The sequence below is a fragment of the Etheostoma spectabile genome, chromosome 17 (genome assembly GCF_008692095.1).
Source record: "Etheostoma spectabile isolate EspeVRDwgs_2016 chromosome 17, UIUC_Espe_1.0, whole genome shotgun sequence".
NCBI classification, from domain to species: domain Eukaryota; kingdom Metazoa; phylum Chordata; class Actinopteri; order Perciformes; family Percidae; genus Etheostoma; species Etheostoma spectabile.
Genome location: NC_045749.1, coordinates 16,372,879 through 16,391,398, shown reverse-complemented (window position 1 = coordinate 16,391,398; position 18,520 = coordinate 16,372,879). Strand labels below are relative to the sequence as shown.

General features: G+C 40.7%; 2 protein-coding genes across 5 annotated transcripts in view; both read left to right on the top strand.

Moving 5' to 3' along the window:
* Window positions 1-6,236, top strand: part of mcu (mitochondrial calcium uniporter) — a 55,656-nt gene extending 49,420 nt beyond the window's left edge. For 2 of the 3 annotated variants that reach the window (XM_032541068.1, XM_032541069.1), the window contains exons 7-9: window positions 586-789; window positions 2,155-2,271; window positions 2,489-4,379. In XM_032541068.1, coding sequence (XP_032396959.1) covers window positions 586-789; window positions 2,155-2,271; window positions 2,489-2,569 — 402 coding nt within the window. In that variant the 3' untranslated portion in view covers window positions 2,570-4,379. Of the gene's footprint in view, window positions 1-585; window positions 790-2,154; window positions 2,272-2,488 lie in introns of all 3 variants that reach the window. The other variant, XM_032541067.1, reaches the window with a different exon arrangement.
* Window positions 6,237-8,274: 2,038 nt separating this feature from the next.
* oit3 (oncoprotein induced transcript 3) overlaps window positions 8,275-18,520 on the top strand; it is an 11,620-nt gene continuing 1,374 nt past the window's right edge. The window contains exons 1-7 of one of the 2 annotated variants that reach the window (XM_032541062.1): window positions 8,275-8,439; window positions 13,754-14,128; window positions 14,232-14,342; window positions 16,846-16,968; window positions 17,087-17,209; window positions 17,506-17,666; window positions 17,849-18,261. In XM_032541062.1, the coding sequence (XP_032396953.1) occupies window positions 8,298-8,439; window positions 13,754-14,128; window positions 14,232-14,342; window positions 16,846-16,968; window positions 17,087-17,209; window positions 17,506-17,666; window positions 17,849-18,261 (1,448 nt within the window). In that variant the 5' untranslated portion in view covers window positions 8,275-8,297. Of the gene's footprint in view, window positions 8,440-12,398; window positions 12,476-13,753; window positions 14,129-14,231; window positions 14,343-16,845; window positions 16,969-17,086; window positions 17,210-17,505; window positions 17,667-17,848; window positions 18,262-18,520 lie in introns of those variants that run through there. The other variant, XM_032541063.1, reaches the window with a different exon arrangement.

The window sequence follows — 18,520 nt, the reverse complement described above, 5'->3', positions numbered from 1 at the left end:
ACATAGGAGCTGCCAAATATCTATTCCAAAGCTGTAGGGGGAGCTCTACCGAGAAACCTGCGAGAAAACAGCGTTAGAAATGACCAAAACTGCAGAGCGCCCCTTTAACACGTTTGAATATACTGACATTTTTGTTGCTGTCACTGCTAGACCCACAAATTGCAAGGTTTTTAATACCCAGCCAAATGTTTGACAAATAATTGAACAGTAAAACATGAATGACTTTGCAATGAAATTATCCAATTTTGTGCTTTTCCATGGAAGCCAAGAGGCGCTGTAGTTGCTCAGAATTTTGATGTGTATAATCCTCTTATCTGCAGATAATTATTACCTCCGCCAGAGAGGTTATTTTTTTTCTCGGTTTGGTTTGTTTGTCTGTTTGACAGCAGGATTATGAAAAAACTTCTGGCCAGATTTTAATTTTGGGATTTGATCCAAATCACGAGAAAATTACATAAATAATCACTCACTTTACATTGCGAGGCCAGGGAATTACAGCTGCTCCGGGCCTCTATCCTTCTTCCTAACTTGATTCTCATGTCCATTCCTGGCTGTCTTCTTGCGTTCTTCTTGACTTCGCTGTAGGTTAAGGAGGAGCTGAATAGGAAGGCAGAGCGGCGTACCACCTGGGTGCTGTGGGGCGGCATGGCATACATGGCTACCCAGTTTGGCATCCTGGCCAGGCTCACCTGGTGGGAGTACTCCTGGGATATCATGGAGCCCGTCACCTACTTTATCACGTATGGCACGGCCATGGCCATGTACGCCTACTTCGTGCTCACACGCCAGGTAAGACCCAACGAGACACAACAAGAATGCAAATGCATATTCATAAGTGTAATAATCATCTTCTGCTGCTGCTTGGGTTAGAGCTAAATGATTAGTTGACAATTGTGATAGACAGTTAATCATTTAAGTCACGTATTAGGTTTAAGGTTAAACTTTCTGTGGCTCAAGCTTCTCAAATATGTGGATTTGCAGCATTTTAGATTACATTTGTATCATAAATTAAATCTTGTGTTTTTTTCAATCTGAACATGTTACCTTAGTCCAATCCTATCTGTGATTTCCTGACATTATTTAATGTATACTAAATGATTAGCTGATTCATCGTAAAAGTTTTCATTTCTATCTATATATAAATCTCTCTCTCTCTATATATACACACACACACACACATATACAGTGCTTAGTACACGTGAATACATCTATGCTGAAGTTGACTAGTTGACATCTTTTGGAAATTGATCTTAATGCCTTAATTAAAAACAAAAAGAGGAAAAATATCCAGCCTTTAAGGACACCAATTTTCTTTGTGAATGAAAAATGTATCGTAAATAGTGCTGTCAGTTAAACCCGTTACTAACAACGTTAACTCCGATTTTTTTATCGCGAGATTAACATTCTTTTTGGCCTAGCAATCTTTGTAGTTTTTTTTCATATGCTACCACACTGGATCTAGGTAGACCAGAAACAAAACAACAGGCACGCCACACACACTCAAGTGGTATCTGAAATACCACTTGATGGCCAAGCACACAGCTGATGCCAATTCCCCCCCCCCCCTTGTCAAAGTATTATTTTCACTCTTTTATTGATGGACAGTGTTACATGGTGTGAGAGATTATTTTCTCCAAGTGAGAATGTTACATCTGAAATTGAACACCACAGAAGGCTATTTTCCAATGTTGTTTTCAGTAAAAAAAAAAACATTTGCACAAAGCAAGCCGATCCACTTTTCCATGTTGATAAGAGCATTAAAAACTATGACATTAATGTGATTAATCGTGATTAAAGATTTTAATCGTTTGACAGCACTAATTATAAATACATTTTCTTCCTTTAAATACAGGGGGCATAAGTATCCCTATCTTAAATTCCCATAGAAGCAGGCAGATTTTTTATTTTTAAAGGCCAGTTATTTCATGGATCCAGGATACTATGCATCCTGACAAAGTTCCCTTGGCCTTTGGAATTAAAATAGCCCCCCCATCATCACATACCCTTCATCATACCTAGAGACTGACATGGGGTACTTATCATAAAATCATCTCTCAAGTGATTAGACCCAAGGCATAGAAAGCAGAACATGGCGAATATCTGATTCCTGGTTCCTCTTACAAAGTGCTCCATCTGTTCCTTCATAACCTGCAGGAGTATGTTTACCCGGACGCTAGAGACAGACAGTATCTGCTGTTCTTCCACAAGGGGGTGAAAAGGACACGCTTCGACATTGAGAAGTACAACAAGCTGAAGGATGATATCGCGGAGGTACAGTCGCTTGGTGAAAGCTGGATGTTCTTTGATGTAACATGAGCACTGCAGTCAGTCACACTGGGGATTCTCACATTTTACAGTCCAGTACTTTAATAGAGTATAGATTTGTAACGGCTGTAAGACCTAGTTTCATACCATTTCCCATACCCTTTCTTTTCATTTTTTTTTTTTTACTCTACCCTGCCTCTCTCTCTTTGTGCGCCGTGTCCAGGTGGAGTTGGACCTGAAGCGTCTTCGGGACCCACTCCAGCTCCAGCTCCCGGTTCAGCAGCTCACCGCCAGTAAAAATTGATAGGAAATGATAGTGACTTCCTCCTCTCTCAGCTCCTGCAAACCCCCTTTCCCTCTTCCCTTTTCCGTCCTGCACCCTTCTCCCTCCCCTTTTACCCCCAACTGTTTCCTCAGACTCTTCCCTCCCACACCCAAAAATCCCATCCCTGTCTTGACTGTGGGAGTTAGTTTTTTCTCCTTATTTTCTTTCTTTTTTTTCTTTTTACTTTCCTGACTGAAAACTTCAGTTGGAATTGCAAGTGAAAACCGCTAAAAGACGAAGGATTGGCAAGAGTACCGGGAACTGAAAAACTCACAGCTAAAGGATGGCGAGGATGATGATGGAGGAATAAAACTGGGCACTATGGATATGCCTCAAGTCTCCGGAGGGACAGCCTGCAGGGAATTCCAGGGGGAAAACAGGAATTATTACACCTCTAGACACTCCAAATCAGAGGACATGCAGAGGGGCAGTTATTAAGTGACGGTATGTGTGTGTGTGTGTGTGTGTGTGTGTGTGTGCGCTTGTGCGTGTGCATGCAGGACTTTTGGGGTACACTGGGACATCGACCCTGGCCACTCAGCCCCGGTCAACACAGGTGTAACACATAGTGTAGTCCTGCTTCCTCTAGCAGTCAAACTGTCAACACACACACCTGCTCTTGGTAGGATCCAGAGAGAGTTCCCACCCCACACGTTAAAGTTTACAAGGAAGTCAGGTGGACCCTCATCTTCCTGTGGCTGAACTCTGCTGCCTCTCCCTCCCTGGGCCACGCCTTCTCCAGGTGACGGACAGCTGTCCCTCCCAGTGTGACCTTTGTCAGGAGCCTGTCTCGACTCGCAGGATATAGGCATGAGGACGCCTGGTTTCCTCTTCCTGTTGACGTCCTGTAGCGGCCCGGTCTGAGAGTACTACCGACAACAACATCACTGTGTGTTCTTTTATTCCAAAAAAAAATATTTTGGCACTTTTTATTTTGAAAGCCATAGTATATTTGTTATGAAAAGAATATAAATATATATATCTATATATGTATACAATCAAATAAACCAGATGACCAGAGGCTAGTTTTTTTCAGTGGGGGGAGGAGCTCTCTTACAAACATTGTTTCATCAGAAACTCATTTACATCCTCTGAAGATCTCCTGCCATGAAGGACCCCCGCTAACAGTTAACACACACACACACACACACACACACACACACACACACAAAGCTTAATAATGTATGCATTTACTAACTTGAGCTAACTATTTTATATTTTGTCATGACAAAATACACACATTGTAATTCACAGTAACTACATCCAAGGTTGGATGTAAGGCTCCTGTGCATGGCCATCGAAGAGGGGGAAGCCATGTTGAAGCCAAATCAGGGTGAAAATGGCTTTGATTGGAATTGATTTTGAGCAACGCAGAATGTTGATGTGGATAAGGCCATGCTTGACATTTATAATCATCTCATGAATACAAAGATTGCCGCGGAAATGCTTAACATAATAGAGACGTTACACTGTGTAGTGACCGTTGTCTCAGACAAACCCACAGGAATGATATACAGTAGTTCAATATATCTGATGGGCTTTTAAAAAGAGTAAAGCCGCATTATACACCAGGTGCAGGATTTGAGTAAATTGCCTGCAGTTCAATATTTTCTCTTTTTCCAATCGAAAGTATTGTTTTTAGAGGTGTATATTATCAGATTTTCAGTGACTTGGCCTTTAGCAGCATGCGATGTGCATTTTAACAATGTTTTCATGATTCTCCCTTTACAATGCTTATTGACAAACTAACAGAAGGCAAGATCTAAAAAAAAAAGCATCATGGCACTGATTCACAGAGGCTTTTTTAGAGCGTTCTCCTCCCACTGTTACTGTAATGCCCCCCTGCTCCCCCCCCCCCCCCCCCCCCCCCCGATGACACGGAAGGGTAGACTGCATGCTGTGGTGTGCCCTCATTAGACATTTGTGAATGTGTAGGAGCATTATTGGAATTTTGTACCTATTTGAATCTAGCTGAAGTCTCATCCTTTTCCCTATAAATCAAAAGGTTATAGAAGCCATATGTTTATGTTGTCCATTTTTTTAAGGGATGGTCACTCAATAAACCTTTGTCAGCTTGACTTGGTTTTCTGTTCAGGGTGAGGATCGAAGGCCCCTCTCAATGACATGACGTCCCTGAACATCTAGTCTAATTTAAGATCCTGCTTGTGTGTCTCGCGTGGACGGTTGACTGAATCCTACAGAAGAGATCCTTGTGTTTAACTGCCGATTTTCGATTCAAATGCATGCTTTTAGGTCCAATCAAAAGTTAGCCATGCAGATCTCAAGACAGGATTTGGTCGTGTGTGTGTGTTCGTGCCTTTTGGATGATTTCAAAGGTATAGCAATTAATAAATGGCAAGTTCATTAACATAGTTAATATCTTATTTGGAATGAAACCTTTAAATAAAGGAGGATTAAATTGAAATGCTGAGAAGTGTGTCTGGGAGTGCACTGCAGGCAAAGTTTAGACCACCATGTTCATGAATCCTTTGCCTTTAATCACCACCTGTCAATAGTGGTACAAATCAACTCCGCCCTCATCTAACTTCATAGCATTTATGTGTTTTTCCTGAGTAGGACGGTTTACACACACACACACACACACACACACACACACACACACACACACACACACACACACACACACACACACACACACGATGACGGCGTTTCTTTAGAGATGTACTGCGGCAGGTGAGAGTCTCTGTCTGCAGTCCAATCCTTCCCTCTGCTAATTTTACACCACACTTATCTCCATCATCACCTCCTTCTTTCTATCATACCATCCACCTTTTTATTGCCTGGTGTTTGTTTTCTTGTTTATTTTTTTAAAAACAAAATATATCAAATATAGGGAAACTTTATTATAAAGAGGGTGTTGCATGAATGTATGTTTACATGGGAAATTATGTGAAAATAATAAAAAAAAGATTTTATCAAAAAAAAAAACTGCAAAGATAATTTAAGAACGTTGTTTGTAGAGATTCCTAGTTATAAAGGACAGTGGACAGGGCTGCGTCTTTAGAATCTGCCCTGCCAAATCTGACTTAAATTCCAGCCAACCAACTGCTCAAACCACACTACCATCTTCATCTTATTTACTCCCATTAACTCCTCCCTCAACGTGCATTTATACTCACCAATGAATGGAAAAACACCCTCCATCCTCAGTGCACCTATGAAGGAGACCTCTTGACCTCAGTTGCCAACGTCCTGGTTTTAAGTCCAAAGGAAAAGTGGAAAAGCGCTCTTTCTTAGCTTATCGGGGAACACCTCCCATTCTCATCCCTCTCTCCTGTCATTTTCATCCACCCTCAGCCTTTTTTTCTCCAAAGCGACATTATTGTTCAATTTTTTGAATGTGTGTTTGTTTTGAAAAATCTTGTTTGTGTGCAATTACAATAAGATATGTCTCAAATGCCTAAAGAGTGAAGCAGAATGCAGGAATTGAAATGACGCCATTCTGACCTCTTATTTTTATTTTTTATTTTTTTCGTTTTTCTTGTCTTCTTTTTCTTTCTGTTGACATATGATGCTGTAATGTTGGCAAAAAAAAGAAAAATGTAAAATCCTGTATCATTTATGAAATATGTATAAAAGAGAAATGTAATTCAATTATCAATAAAATCCTTATCCAGTTTTTGGAGCCAGTGGTCCACTTGAGGTTTTTTGTTGTTCCCACTGGAAGTGAAGTGATTAATGGACATACAGAAATGTACAAGACAGAGCTTTTCAAGGTCTTGACCACCTCCTCCGTCTCTCCTTGGCCTCCAGCTTTTCCTGTACAGGACATCCTATGAGATACAACTGAGGGGATAAACTGTTTCCATGCAAAAGGTACATGAAGCATGGCTATGATGGTCTATTGAAATTGCATTCACATCTAAAAACTGAAAAGTTTATGAAAATATACCATATCGGGCATCTTAGTTTTACATTTTAACAGTGGCTTTATGTTTGGGGGATGGGAATGCCATTAGTTCTGCTGGTATTAGGTCATGAACCAAAGTATCAGACAAAATGTTGACCTGATGATGGTGAACGATGTAAAGTCATGGGATCACCAAGGTTGTTATATTCATCCTAAGAGCGACATGAACGTCTACCAAATTTCACGACACTCCTTTGACATTTCACTAAAAGTCAAAAAAGTTAAGCTCCTGTTGGTGCTAGTGGAAAAGAACAGGGATCACTAAAGTTACCAGGGTTCAACCTCAGGGGACCATGACTGTCCGTACAAAATCTGTTTTTGAGCTATTTCAGCCAGGCCCAAAGTGGTCGACCAATAGATTAACTTCGCCTTTCATATGCCTCGCCTCAAGTGTCTAAAAAGGAAAAAACATCCTGTATCTATTTTTATTTTTGACAGGACAGATGAAGACATGAAAGGGGAGAGAGAAAGGGACTGACATGCAGCAAAGGGCCGCAGGTCGGAGTCAAACCTGGGTCCACTGCGTTGAGGAGAAAACCTCTATCTGGGTGCCCCGACCTGTGTATTTTAACCTCATCCTGCAACACATTTCACAGCGGTGAAATCACTAAAACAAACCTAAACCCAGCCTTCCAATGAATATTCCAGGTAGGAATGTGTGCAACTGTGTGAATGTGATCAAGGTGTTCCTGCAAAAGAGAGGCTGCCTCTCAGTGAACATTCCCTGAATAAATAAAGGTTAAATAAAATAAAAAATATTCCAGAAGCGCAGACTATATATATATACTTTTAAGTCCCTGCTAAAGACATACTTTTTTCCTCTGGCCTTCGCTCCCAGCCGAGTCTGGGCGTCACGTATTTTTTAACATTTTTTGTTGTTTCATGTTATTTGTAACAATGTATTTAATGTGATAATGTTTGTATTTGATATTTTACCTTGGTCAACCACAGTATTTCAAAAATCCAAACTAAATTAAGCTTAAATGTAGAGAAGAATTGAACTAAAGTCATAAACAAGGGGAACATTAAACATGGAAAACTATACACATAGCACTGTATGCTTTTCATGTACAGTGTGGTTATGCAGTAGTACAGCATTATAAAGTGCTGATTGATCTTTGGCCATAGGGACCTGCTGCCCGGTGGGCTCACGGTGTCTTACTTCCATTATAATTACTAAAGAAGAATGGCCTGTTCCACCTCATTTCTTCTAACAGCCTGGTGGATTAATGTCTCCATTGATTTAATTACATATGAGAAACAAAAACTGCAAACATCCTGTTAGTTTGGGCACTTTCGAAATGAAATGGGCTTGAATGGGCTTTAGACATTTTCTGGCCAAGAGTAGTAGTAAAGTAATGAGCTAGATAAGAACATACACATTTTATTGGCACAGTGAGTCCTCAGTCTACTCTAAAGTAAATCTTTAATGTGCAAACCTCACTGCTGCCTCAAAGCAAAAGACGCATCAACACGGCATTAAGTAGATTAATCAGATTGGTTTAATGCTGCCGCAGATCAGATCATTGCTCTGCTTTACAAGGCCTTTAAATCAGGAAGGATGAGAAAAGATTGAGACACAACCACACTTTCACAACGTGGTTTCAAAAAAGATGTAGTTTAAGGTCTTGTGTGCAAGGATGGAATGAGTGGACTGTGAAGACTAAAGTCTGAAACAATGGGAGGATGGTCCTGTCACTGGATTTGGAGCAACAGACATGACAAAATGAGACATACAGATAAGAGGCGCCTATTAAAGACAGGCTTCCCCTAAGGATGAACCAGAAGAGCAACACACACACACACACACAAACACACACATGCACACTCGGTCCTGAGCTTTGCTATCATTTACGCATCATGATGTTTTGGGTAATTACCAGTCTGCTGTTGGAGGTTGTTGCAGTTACAGGTGTAGGTAAGTTAACATTTGTTTTCACTTTTCAAAGCAGCTAGCTTGTAGTTGAAGATTATTTAAGTTATTGTACAGCAATGAGTTTGTTTCTATAGATTATCATCATCCAGTACTTGTGGATTTCCCTAACCAGCCATGCCCTCTGTCTATTCATTTCAACTGAAGACGAGTCAAATATACTTTCATTTATCAAAAAAGAAGATAAAAAAGCTTAATTTCCTGGGCAACTGGGCATTGTTGCTTTCAGCAAATGTTATTCAAACCGAGGTAAATAATGCATTACGGAGGGACTACTTTAAGCAGTGGATCAACACATTTAGAGCTCTAGGGAGTGTTTACGGCAGTTTGTGTAGGTGGAATTTTAAAGGAAGATGTCGTCCAGTGTACCTGGGGCACATTGATTTGTTACATACAGATGTAATCTTTTCCATTTTTGTTGTGAAAAGAATATCTCCAGGTGCTTCAAAGTCATCTAAAAAAACTCATTCAATAAATATTTTTGCAGAGCTTTCTTTTACTGAGAATTTTGTTTTCTAACTTCACTGAAAAATTAAATAAGAACCAACAGAGATCCCAACTATTGCTATAAAAAGTTGTCTTTTGTCTTTACTATACATTTTTGTTGAAACCCGTTGCCTTAAACTGTCTAAGTTTTTACACAAGGTGAAACTTAACAGGTCAAGTTGTATCATCACAAAGGGGTACGTTGATTCAATAGACACATCAAGTTTACATTAGTAGTCATTACTAAAAAAAACAGTTAACATAAGTTATACCTATCAAAATTACAGAAAGAAGTCATTCTTATAAGTATGTTTTTTTCTTTACAACAGTAAAGTTTTAAGATGTACAATGTATTCGCTGCATTGGCACCAGTAAAACACAAAGGATGACAAAGCATATTGTAATATCCAAAGTACTGCATGATGAACACTAAATCACCAATACAAAATTTAAACCCATGTAACATAAATGCAATCCCAAAACTGTAACAGAACAATTTTTTAAACACACTTTAATCTCTTCAGCACAGAACAGTTCCAATGACCCCGCCCTCCCATGCACTAATTAACTCGTGTTTTGTCAACCTTCTTCGTGAAAATGCCCTGGAACGGCAGTCAAACCTGTAACTAACTCGTGAACTTGCACCAGTTACAGTTTTGACGTCACACACACGTAAACAACATTGGCGTCCCCTGTTGATGCTGTACAGAAGCCGGTGATTAACAGTGAGAAATATAAATAAATATACATAAATAGGTAACGTAAAGCAATTCCGCACATTGTAATCCAAACAATACATATGATTTTGTACTACAGTTTGTTAGTGATCACACACAGGCCTAAAATACACACATGCTCAGGACCTATACATGCACTAATGGAGAGATGTCAGAGTGAGTGGGCTGCCAGCTGAAACAGCGCCCTCTTTCGTCGCCCCTTTCGTCGCCTCTTTCGTTGCCTCTTTCGTCTTTCGTCGCCTCTTTAGTCTTTTGTCGCCTCTTTAGTCTTTTGTCGCCTCTTTCGTCTTTGGTTGCCTCTTTGGTTGCCTCTTTAGTCTTTTGTCGCCTCTTTAGTCTTTCGTTGCCTCTTTCGTTGCCTCTTTCGTTGCCTCTTTCGTTGCCTCTTTTGTCGCTTCTTTCGTCGTCTCTTTCCTCTTTCGTCGCCTCGCCTCTTTGTCTCCTCGCCTCTTTGTCTCCTCGCCTCTTTCGTGTCCTCACCTCTTTCGTCGCCTCTTTCGTTTCCTCTTTCATCTTTCGTTGCCTCTTTCGTTGCCTCTTTCGTCTTTTGTCGCCTCTTTCGTCGCCTCTTTCGTTGCCGCTTTCGTTGCCTATTTTGTCTTTCGTTGCCTCTTTAGTCTTTTGTTGCCTCTTTAGTCTTTCGTCGCCTCTTTCTTCGCCTCTTTCTTCGCCTCTTTCGTCGCCTCTTTTGTCGCCTCTTTTGTCGCCTCTTTCGTCGCCTCTTTCGTCGCCTCTTTCGTCGCCTCTTTCGTCGCCTCTTTCGTCGCCTCTTTAGTCTTTCGTTGCCTCGCCTCTTTCGTCTTTTGTCGCCTCTTTTGTCTTTCCTCGCCTCTTTCATCGCCTCTTTCCTCGCCTCTTTTGTTGCCTCTTATATCTTGGATATGAGTGATTTCTGGTGGTGTTTTAGGGTTGGAAGGTCATCCTATGGCGGGTTACAGTAATTGGGAGGGATGGATAACATGGAAAAAGAGAGGAGGCAAAGTGTTCAACTTGAAAGCAACAAAACAAGCAGGATGCAGGCAAAGTCTGTCTCTAAAAAGTGTAATAGCTCAACACAGTAGTATAAGGGGGATTGCAGGGTGGAGGTAGACATAAATGTAAAAATAGATGACATCTGATTATTAACGACCTTGGTGGTTGAAGCCAGTAAGTAAATTTGAGTATATATGCTGACCAATAGTTAAACAGAAAATTAGGTAATGTGTAATAAATGTTTGTCATAATGATTTCCTTACCCTGGCTGCTTTCCCACCCTATAAAAACCTGGTATAGCTTTGGTCTATAGATTTGAAGAAATGTTTGAGCAAAACCAAAACATTGGAACTTTGGAAAATCCAGGACATTCAGTGTCACTGCATTAATTCTAATTGATGAGGTTTTAATAGATTAATAGATAGATTTAATAGATGTTGACACTGGCACAGAGGAGTAAAATATATCAGGTGTCAGCCACGCAGGGAGTACGGGTGTTAGTATGATCAATTTATTAAAGGTTAAAGTAAAGGTAAAGTTACTTTATTGTCACTTACACATAGCAAAATTCATTCTCTGCATTTAACCCATCCCTCAAGGGAGCAGTGGGCAGCCATTTACAGCACCCGGGGACCAATTCCAGATCTGAGGACACTTTCATGAGATGTTTAGACAGTATGAGAAATAATAGAATATTATCAGTTTCATCCTTAAAGATTTTTGGGGCATTTTGGGTCTTTACTTTGATAGGACAGCTGCAGACATGAAAGGGGAGAGAGAGCGGGGAATGACATGTAGCAAAGGGCCGCAGGTTGGAGTTGAACCCGGGCCTGCTGGGTTGAGGAGTAAACCTTAGCTGGCTCTAGCAACTGAGCTATCCGGGCACCCAGCTTCATCCTTTACCAAAAAATATTTATAATGAAGAACAATAGGGTTGGATATGGTTTACTCTGGGTTTTCATCTATGTCTGTGCGTACAAGAGGCTGGAGTCTGACTCAGGTCTGGAGTGGCTCCACGTTCCCTTAAAAGCCATATTAAGTTATTCAAGCCCCGACTGGAAGATTTAACGCCACCATTAGCATACACCCGCATGAGTCAGCTATGTCCTCTGCCTTTTCTGTGCTGCTCCAGCTGAAACACAGTTGGTCAGTCGTATGTCTTCAAAACTGGTCCTTTCTGCTGTCAGTGGGACGTGGATTGATCCCTCAGCTTTTGTTGCAGCAGCAGTTAACGACAAGATGGACTGTCCATTAGTGTATGGAGGTTTAAAAAAACAATGTCCATCTTACACAAATATTTCTTCATGGATTCCAGGAACTAAGATGTCAGTCAGTTAATTTTTCTTACCATTGTTCGGATGTGTTTTCATGTTTATTGTGAAAGGAACTGGTACTGTAAACCTATGGTCTCCATTACACACGGAAAGCACATTTCATTAAAGGTACCGGAAAGCGTTAATTTTCTACAAAATTTGAATCCAACTAAATTAAGTTTGGTCATGTGGCTGCTCCAGTAAAGCTGTCATGTGTCCTGACTTGTGTCCTGTCAATGAAGATCAGCCTCCAGCTGTTTCTTCATCCCTGCTGATTCTTAGTGTTTAACACTCAAGCTCTTGCCCACTTTTCCTCATGTATTGTTCTTTCCTTTTGTTTTATGCCTACCTCTTAATTACACTGTTGAGAGGGCATGAAGTGAGGGAGAGACTATTGATTGTTTTTTGCTGCACTTTGTTTGCTGTGCTCATTCAAGTGTTCTCCTGATTCTGCAAAGATGGCTGTGGTGAAAAGAGTCGCCGCTGAGCGGACTGGATAACGAGTTCTTTGTGGTTGACTTTTAGCTCAATTAGAATTGACTATGTGTTGCAGTTTATCTTGTCGGTTCAAAGGTCTGCTTCATGGTATCACGTTTGCTCAATTGACCTGTATAGGTTAAATGTACAAAAACATGAGATATAGTGCTTAGACTTGGAAGAAATGTGAGTCTTTCTAAATGGTCACTTCACAAAATAACAAAACAACATCATTTCTCACATTTATAGGTATCCACACAGTAATAGTTTCTGAGATTTCTGTTTGTTCTTTTGGTACTTGCTACTGAAAGGTATTGGCAATGAGGTCTGTGATTATTGTAAGCAATAGAGTCAGGACCTTGTTTTGAAATAGTTTTAGTGGACATTTCATGCCTTCCTTAGAGAGATAACTTTAGAGGAAATGAGGGGGAGAGATATGGGGACGGACTTACAACAAAGGTCCCCGACTCAGTTCAAAACGGGGGTGTTGTGGTTCATGGTTGTCACCTTAAATCCCTCAGAGTGCCCCTGTTTTGAATGTCTTTTTAAAGGTAAGTTTTCAATGCTGTGAGCACCAGAAACAAAACATTATTTCACCTCCATTATATTGATGTGTCAGTCAGAAATCTCAAAACCTGGAACGATAAAAAGAAAACTACTTGCATTAGCTGTACAAAAACATAGTGAGCAAATATGTTTTCTTTTTAAAATAAAAAAATAGCTAGATCATTTCGGAACTGGTCCTTTAACAGTGATTGTGGAAGTATTTAGAATCTTTAGTTAGGTACAATTATACAATGTGCAGTATACAATGCATTGCATTCAAAATTGTACTTAAGGCTATATAACAGCAAAGTATGCTTACATTATCAAAAGTAGAATGAGCTACAGTACTATACAGTGTAGATAATATATACTGCATGTGTGTGTATTATTATTGAAGTATCATTGTCACAATAATGTGTAAGCCGCTAATTTTAACAACTCCATTTACTGTATCATATTTTGTAAACCTATCATATGTTTTTACGTACAGGCCTGAACTGAAAAATAACCAGTGATTAGATCTTTTAAATATATGTACTGTAGCAAAGTAAAAACACACGCTCTATAACTTACATCTAGTTGACTAGAAGTATAAAGTAGCTCAAAATGCAAACACTTGAGTAAACTACTTACAGTACTTAAGTAAACAGTTACTTTCCACCACCTTTCAGACTCAACCAACCAACCTCTCTGGCTCATTCTCCTTATCTTAAGTAAAACACACATTTACATCATGTTCTTTTGTTTTTCTTTTCTTTGCCACCTCAGCCCTGGACCCATGCTCTGCCTACATCAGCCTGAATGAACCGTGGAGGAACACAGACTACCACGTCAACCAGTCATCCGGTGTGCCCCTGTGTGACAGCCACGTGTCTGGAGAATGGTACCGCTTCACCGGTATGGCAGGGGACGCCATGCCCACCTTCTGCGTCTCTGAGAATCACTGTGGCACTCATGCTCCCATCTGGCTCAACGGCAGCCACCCTCAACCCCACGAGGGAATCGTCACCCTGCCTGTCTGCGCCAGCTTCAATGACAACTGCTGCCAGTGGAACTCCAGTGCCGATGTAAAGGCCTGTACTGGAGGATACTTTGTCTATCGCCTGCCCAAACCCTCAGTCTGCTTCCATGTTTACTGTGGCCGTGAGTGAACATGTCCAATATGCATATTAAAATCACTTAATCCAATAAATGAGTTACTTTTTGTTTTACTGGCTATTGTTGTGTGTATGTGTGTGTTGCCCAGATTTCTATGATATCTGTGATGAGGTGGACTGTGCAGGTCCCAGATGTCCCGTGTCTGACTGTCGTTGTGCTCCTGGAACTGCCCTGGGACCAGACCGACAAACGTGCCTGGGTGAGACAGACGGACAGATGGAGGAAGAGAGGGGAAAGATAAGTTGTGTAATAGACATGGAAGACAGATAGGCTGGAAAAGGTTTCTTAAAATTAACAAGCAAAATCAATCAGACTGGCTTTGCAGTATGTTTATATAATTGTTTTAACCATTTATTTCCTAAAGCTTTCAAATGTTGATCTGTTACCTTTAGGCAACTGTTTCAACAACATATTCATTTATCATGTTTTTTGTTAACCATCCATACTTTTCGCTATTCATTTCAACATTTATCTATTACTTCTATCTAGCTGTTTTAATGTCTCTGCTCACTTGCTAACGCTTAATCACAACATTGCTTAAATGTTATAGCTGATTCATTATGTGGATATTCTTTTTTTAAATCAAAAAGTAAATTCTGTTTTATCAAAAAAGCTACTCCACAATCTTTCCACATACCCCCTGATCCAGTAGATACTGTATCTGTATCTACTACTGTAATGTATCTACTACAGTAGATTATAAAATAGGAAAGATGAGTGCAGAGCAGGATGAAGGGAGCAACGATAATGACAGAAAGATTGAAATAATGTTTTTGTACACTTATCCCGAATAAGTTGACTTTACTTGAAATTTGCGTGGAAACCCATTGGCCTAAACCATCTCCTTTTTTACAAAAGGTCAAGATGTATCACCACAGAGCAGTAAGTTGATGCAGAAGACAAACCAAGTTTACATTAGTAGTCATTACAAAAAAATATTAATGTTTTATGTTGAATAAGCAAAGAAACAGCAAATACAAAAATGTAGGGTAGTTATGATTATTACAAAATAGGTTATATACAGATATTTGTTTTCTTTTATGACAATATGCTTTTTAGAACATGTTCAAAGCAAATTGTTTTCCCCTATTACAAAGTTCTATATGGACAATTTCTCTGAAAAGACAAAATTACTAGTTTTCAAAAGTGTCTGCCACTGCCCAGAAGCCATTAGTCCCCACCTGGGTCTCAGTCATGGTGCAACAATAAATATAGATAAATATTGACTAATTCAACCATACAAAACTAAAACCAAGATAACATAAATGCACACCCAGAACATTAACACAACACTGTTAAATTACTTTAACTAGGACAGAAACCTCTCAGAATATATATGTTTTCCTCATCAGCCTTTGCATTGTTTCAGCGCAGAACAGTTCAAATGACCCCACCCATCCCATCTTAGTTCTGCTTAATATGATGTTTGCTTATGAAGTAAGCTAATTATTACAAACAACTAATGTGATCTGGTAATGAATAACAGAATATGAAAGAATAATAGTAGTCTCTGACCACTAAAAGGTTTAATTAGTGTGACAGTTCAGGGAAGTAGAGGACACAAATGCAGAAAGCAGACAGGCCTGCAAGAGAAATCCAAGTTGGAAGATTTATTTGTCCAAAAAACAAAGTACAAATAAACAAAGAAAGTACTGAGTGTGGCAGGCGAAAACTAATCCAGAGTGTAGAAAACAAGAACAGGTCATCCAAAAACAAGAGCATAACAAATCAGAAACTTCAGACCAAAGGAAATCCAGGGAGCAAAGAACCAGACACGGAGTTACATGGGGTGACACAACACAAAATGAAATGACAAAGGACAAGGGACAAGGGGAAGACAAAGACTAAATACACAGGGCAACGAAGTAACGCAAGGCAGGTGACACAAGGGCTGGGAAACAAGTGAACAACATCAGGCAATCACATGGGCGGGAAAACCAAAAAGACAGGAAGTACATCAAGAAAAAGTCAGACAGAAACCCAGACTATCAAAATAAAACAGGAAACAGAACATACAGACACTCATGGAAAAACACAAGACAGGAACCATAACCATGACTTGAAAAAGGAAACAAAACACGGACAACAACTTAAAACAGTGAACAGAGCAAATAACAGGAAACAGAACAACCAAAACCACAACAATTAGCCTACAACTAAATCTGGGTTTACAGTTTGCTGACTCCAGGTGTGTGTGTGTGTGTGTGTGTGTGTGTGTGTGTGTGTGTGTGTGTGTGTGTGTGTGTGTGTGTGTGTGTGTGTGTGTGTGTGTGTGTGTGTGCGTGTGTGCCTGTGTGCGTGCGTGCGTGCACGTGTGGTACACCGGATGTTGTGCAGTGATATGTGACAGGCATGCAGTGGGAAACTAGCCGACCTGAAAGGTCCCATTGATTCATTATTCACTCATCAACAAAATCAAATGTCTCATTCCTCCATCCTCGCTCCCTCTCTTTCCTCACTCCCTTGCACTCTCACCTTAGTTGCTCCTTTTATTTCACCCATCATTATTTCTTTACCAGTCCTCTCAGTATTATCAACGCAGTTATAAAGTCCTTCAAAGTCAATTCATCATCTTCCTCCCAGGAACACTAAGTGAATCGCCTCAAGGTGATAAACTGCACCCATCTGGTATTCAGTCGATTGAAAAAGGACTCATCTGATAATATTACCTGACCCAGCTGTGGTGTGTGTCCCATGATCAGATGTAAATGAATGTGAGAAGGGCAACGGCGGCTGTGCAGAGGTGTGTGTGAACACCAAAGGTTCCAGGCGCTGTGAGTGTGGGCCAGGCCGTGTGCTGGACGAGGATGGAAGCAACTGCAGAGGTACACCTGTGTTGTGATACTGTGTGACACATCAGTCAGTGTTGTACAGAGATGGTTAAACCAGGGAACCATGCATGTGTGCTTCATCTTTTTCATGTCTCTTTGTCACCTCTTGCAGAGATAGCAGGCTGTCATGTTAACAATGGAGGCTGCAGCCATGGCTGCACCTCGCTGCTGGACTCCTATCAATGCCACTGTCCCAGAGGGCTGGAGCTGGGAGAGAATAAACGCATATGTCAGGGTGTGTATCAGTGTTTGTGTATAAGAATGCTAGATATTGGAATAGTCCAAGGTGTCATCCTCTACTCACATATTCTTTCCAAAACCCAAAGATATTTACGGTTGTATCCATCATGTATGGTCATTATCAATTAATAAATGTTGATTACTTTCTTAATAATCTATCTTTCTTTATGTAATTAGCCAACAAATAGAGTGTGTGGTTTGTTTTTCTCTCTTTGCATTGTGTTCATGATTTGTGCCATGTTATGGGACCTACATACTAACATGTCATATCTTTGTCTCCCTTTCCTGCAGTGCCAGTCCAGTGTGATTCCAGCTCTATTATTGTGTCAGTTCCTAAGGACCTTGTAGGAGGACTGGAGCTTTCTCTGTCCAATTCGTCTTGTCGAGGTGTTTCTAATGGCACACACATCAACCTCAGCTTCAGCCTCAAGACCTGCGGCACCGTGGTAGAGGTCAGAGGCATTGGGTTCAAAGTTTTTATGCAGAATGTGCTCGGGATTTAGCTAGCTGGGGCAATGAGACATATTCGATTACACCAATATATTAAAGAGTAGTGCCTTAAAAGTGAGTTGTGTGAGGTTGTCACCGACTGTTGAAGCTATTAAAATGCTGTTAACTGAATGTCGATCCCTAGGTGACAGATGATAAGATTATGGCGACCAACCTGGTGACAGGCCTCCCTAGGAGCAGCCCAGGCAGCAGCAGGGACCTGATAGTACGCACCAGCAAGTTAGTGCTCCCAGTCACCTGTGAGTTCCCCAGGGAGTACCAAGTGTCGGATGGATACCAGGCAAGTCAGCGCAACTCAGCCCTCGAACTGGCAGGCCACAGTGAGGGAGTCTTCCCCTTCTCTCTGGAGCTCTTCAAGAACGCAGAGTTCTCGGAGCCATATCGCACCCCGCCCCAGCTCCGCCTGCACGACTCCCTGTTCTTCGGGGTGGAGCCAAAGGAGAGGGTGGAGGGCCTCTCTGCACTGGTGGAGAGCTGCTTTGCCACACCAGGACCTAACGCTGACCAGGCCCTCAAGTATTACCTCATCAAAGACGGGTGAATGAAGTAGTGTGGATGGTTTTATCAGTTCTAATGCCACATCTTATGCTGCATGTGCAAGTGCCTTATGAACCAGAAAATAGCACTGCTGGAAGAGTTTATAAATGGATAGGTTTGTTTTGCTATCTAATAATGCTAAAATATATAATAAAGGATTCAAGCTCAAGTTCATAGCTTTATACTAAGTAAACTGTGGCTGTCAAAAAAGATATATATACACTACCGGTCAAAAGTTTGGGGTCACTTAGAAATTTCC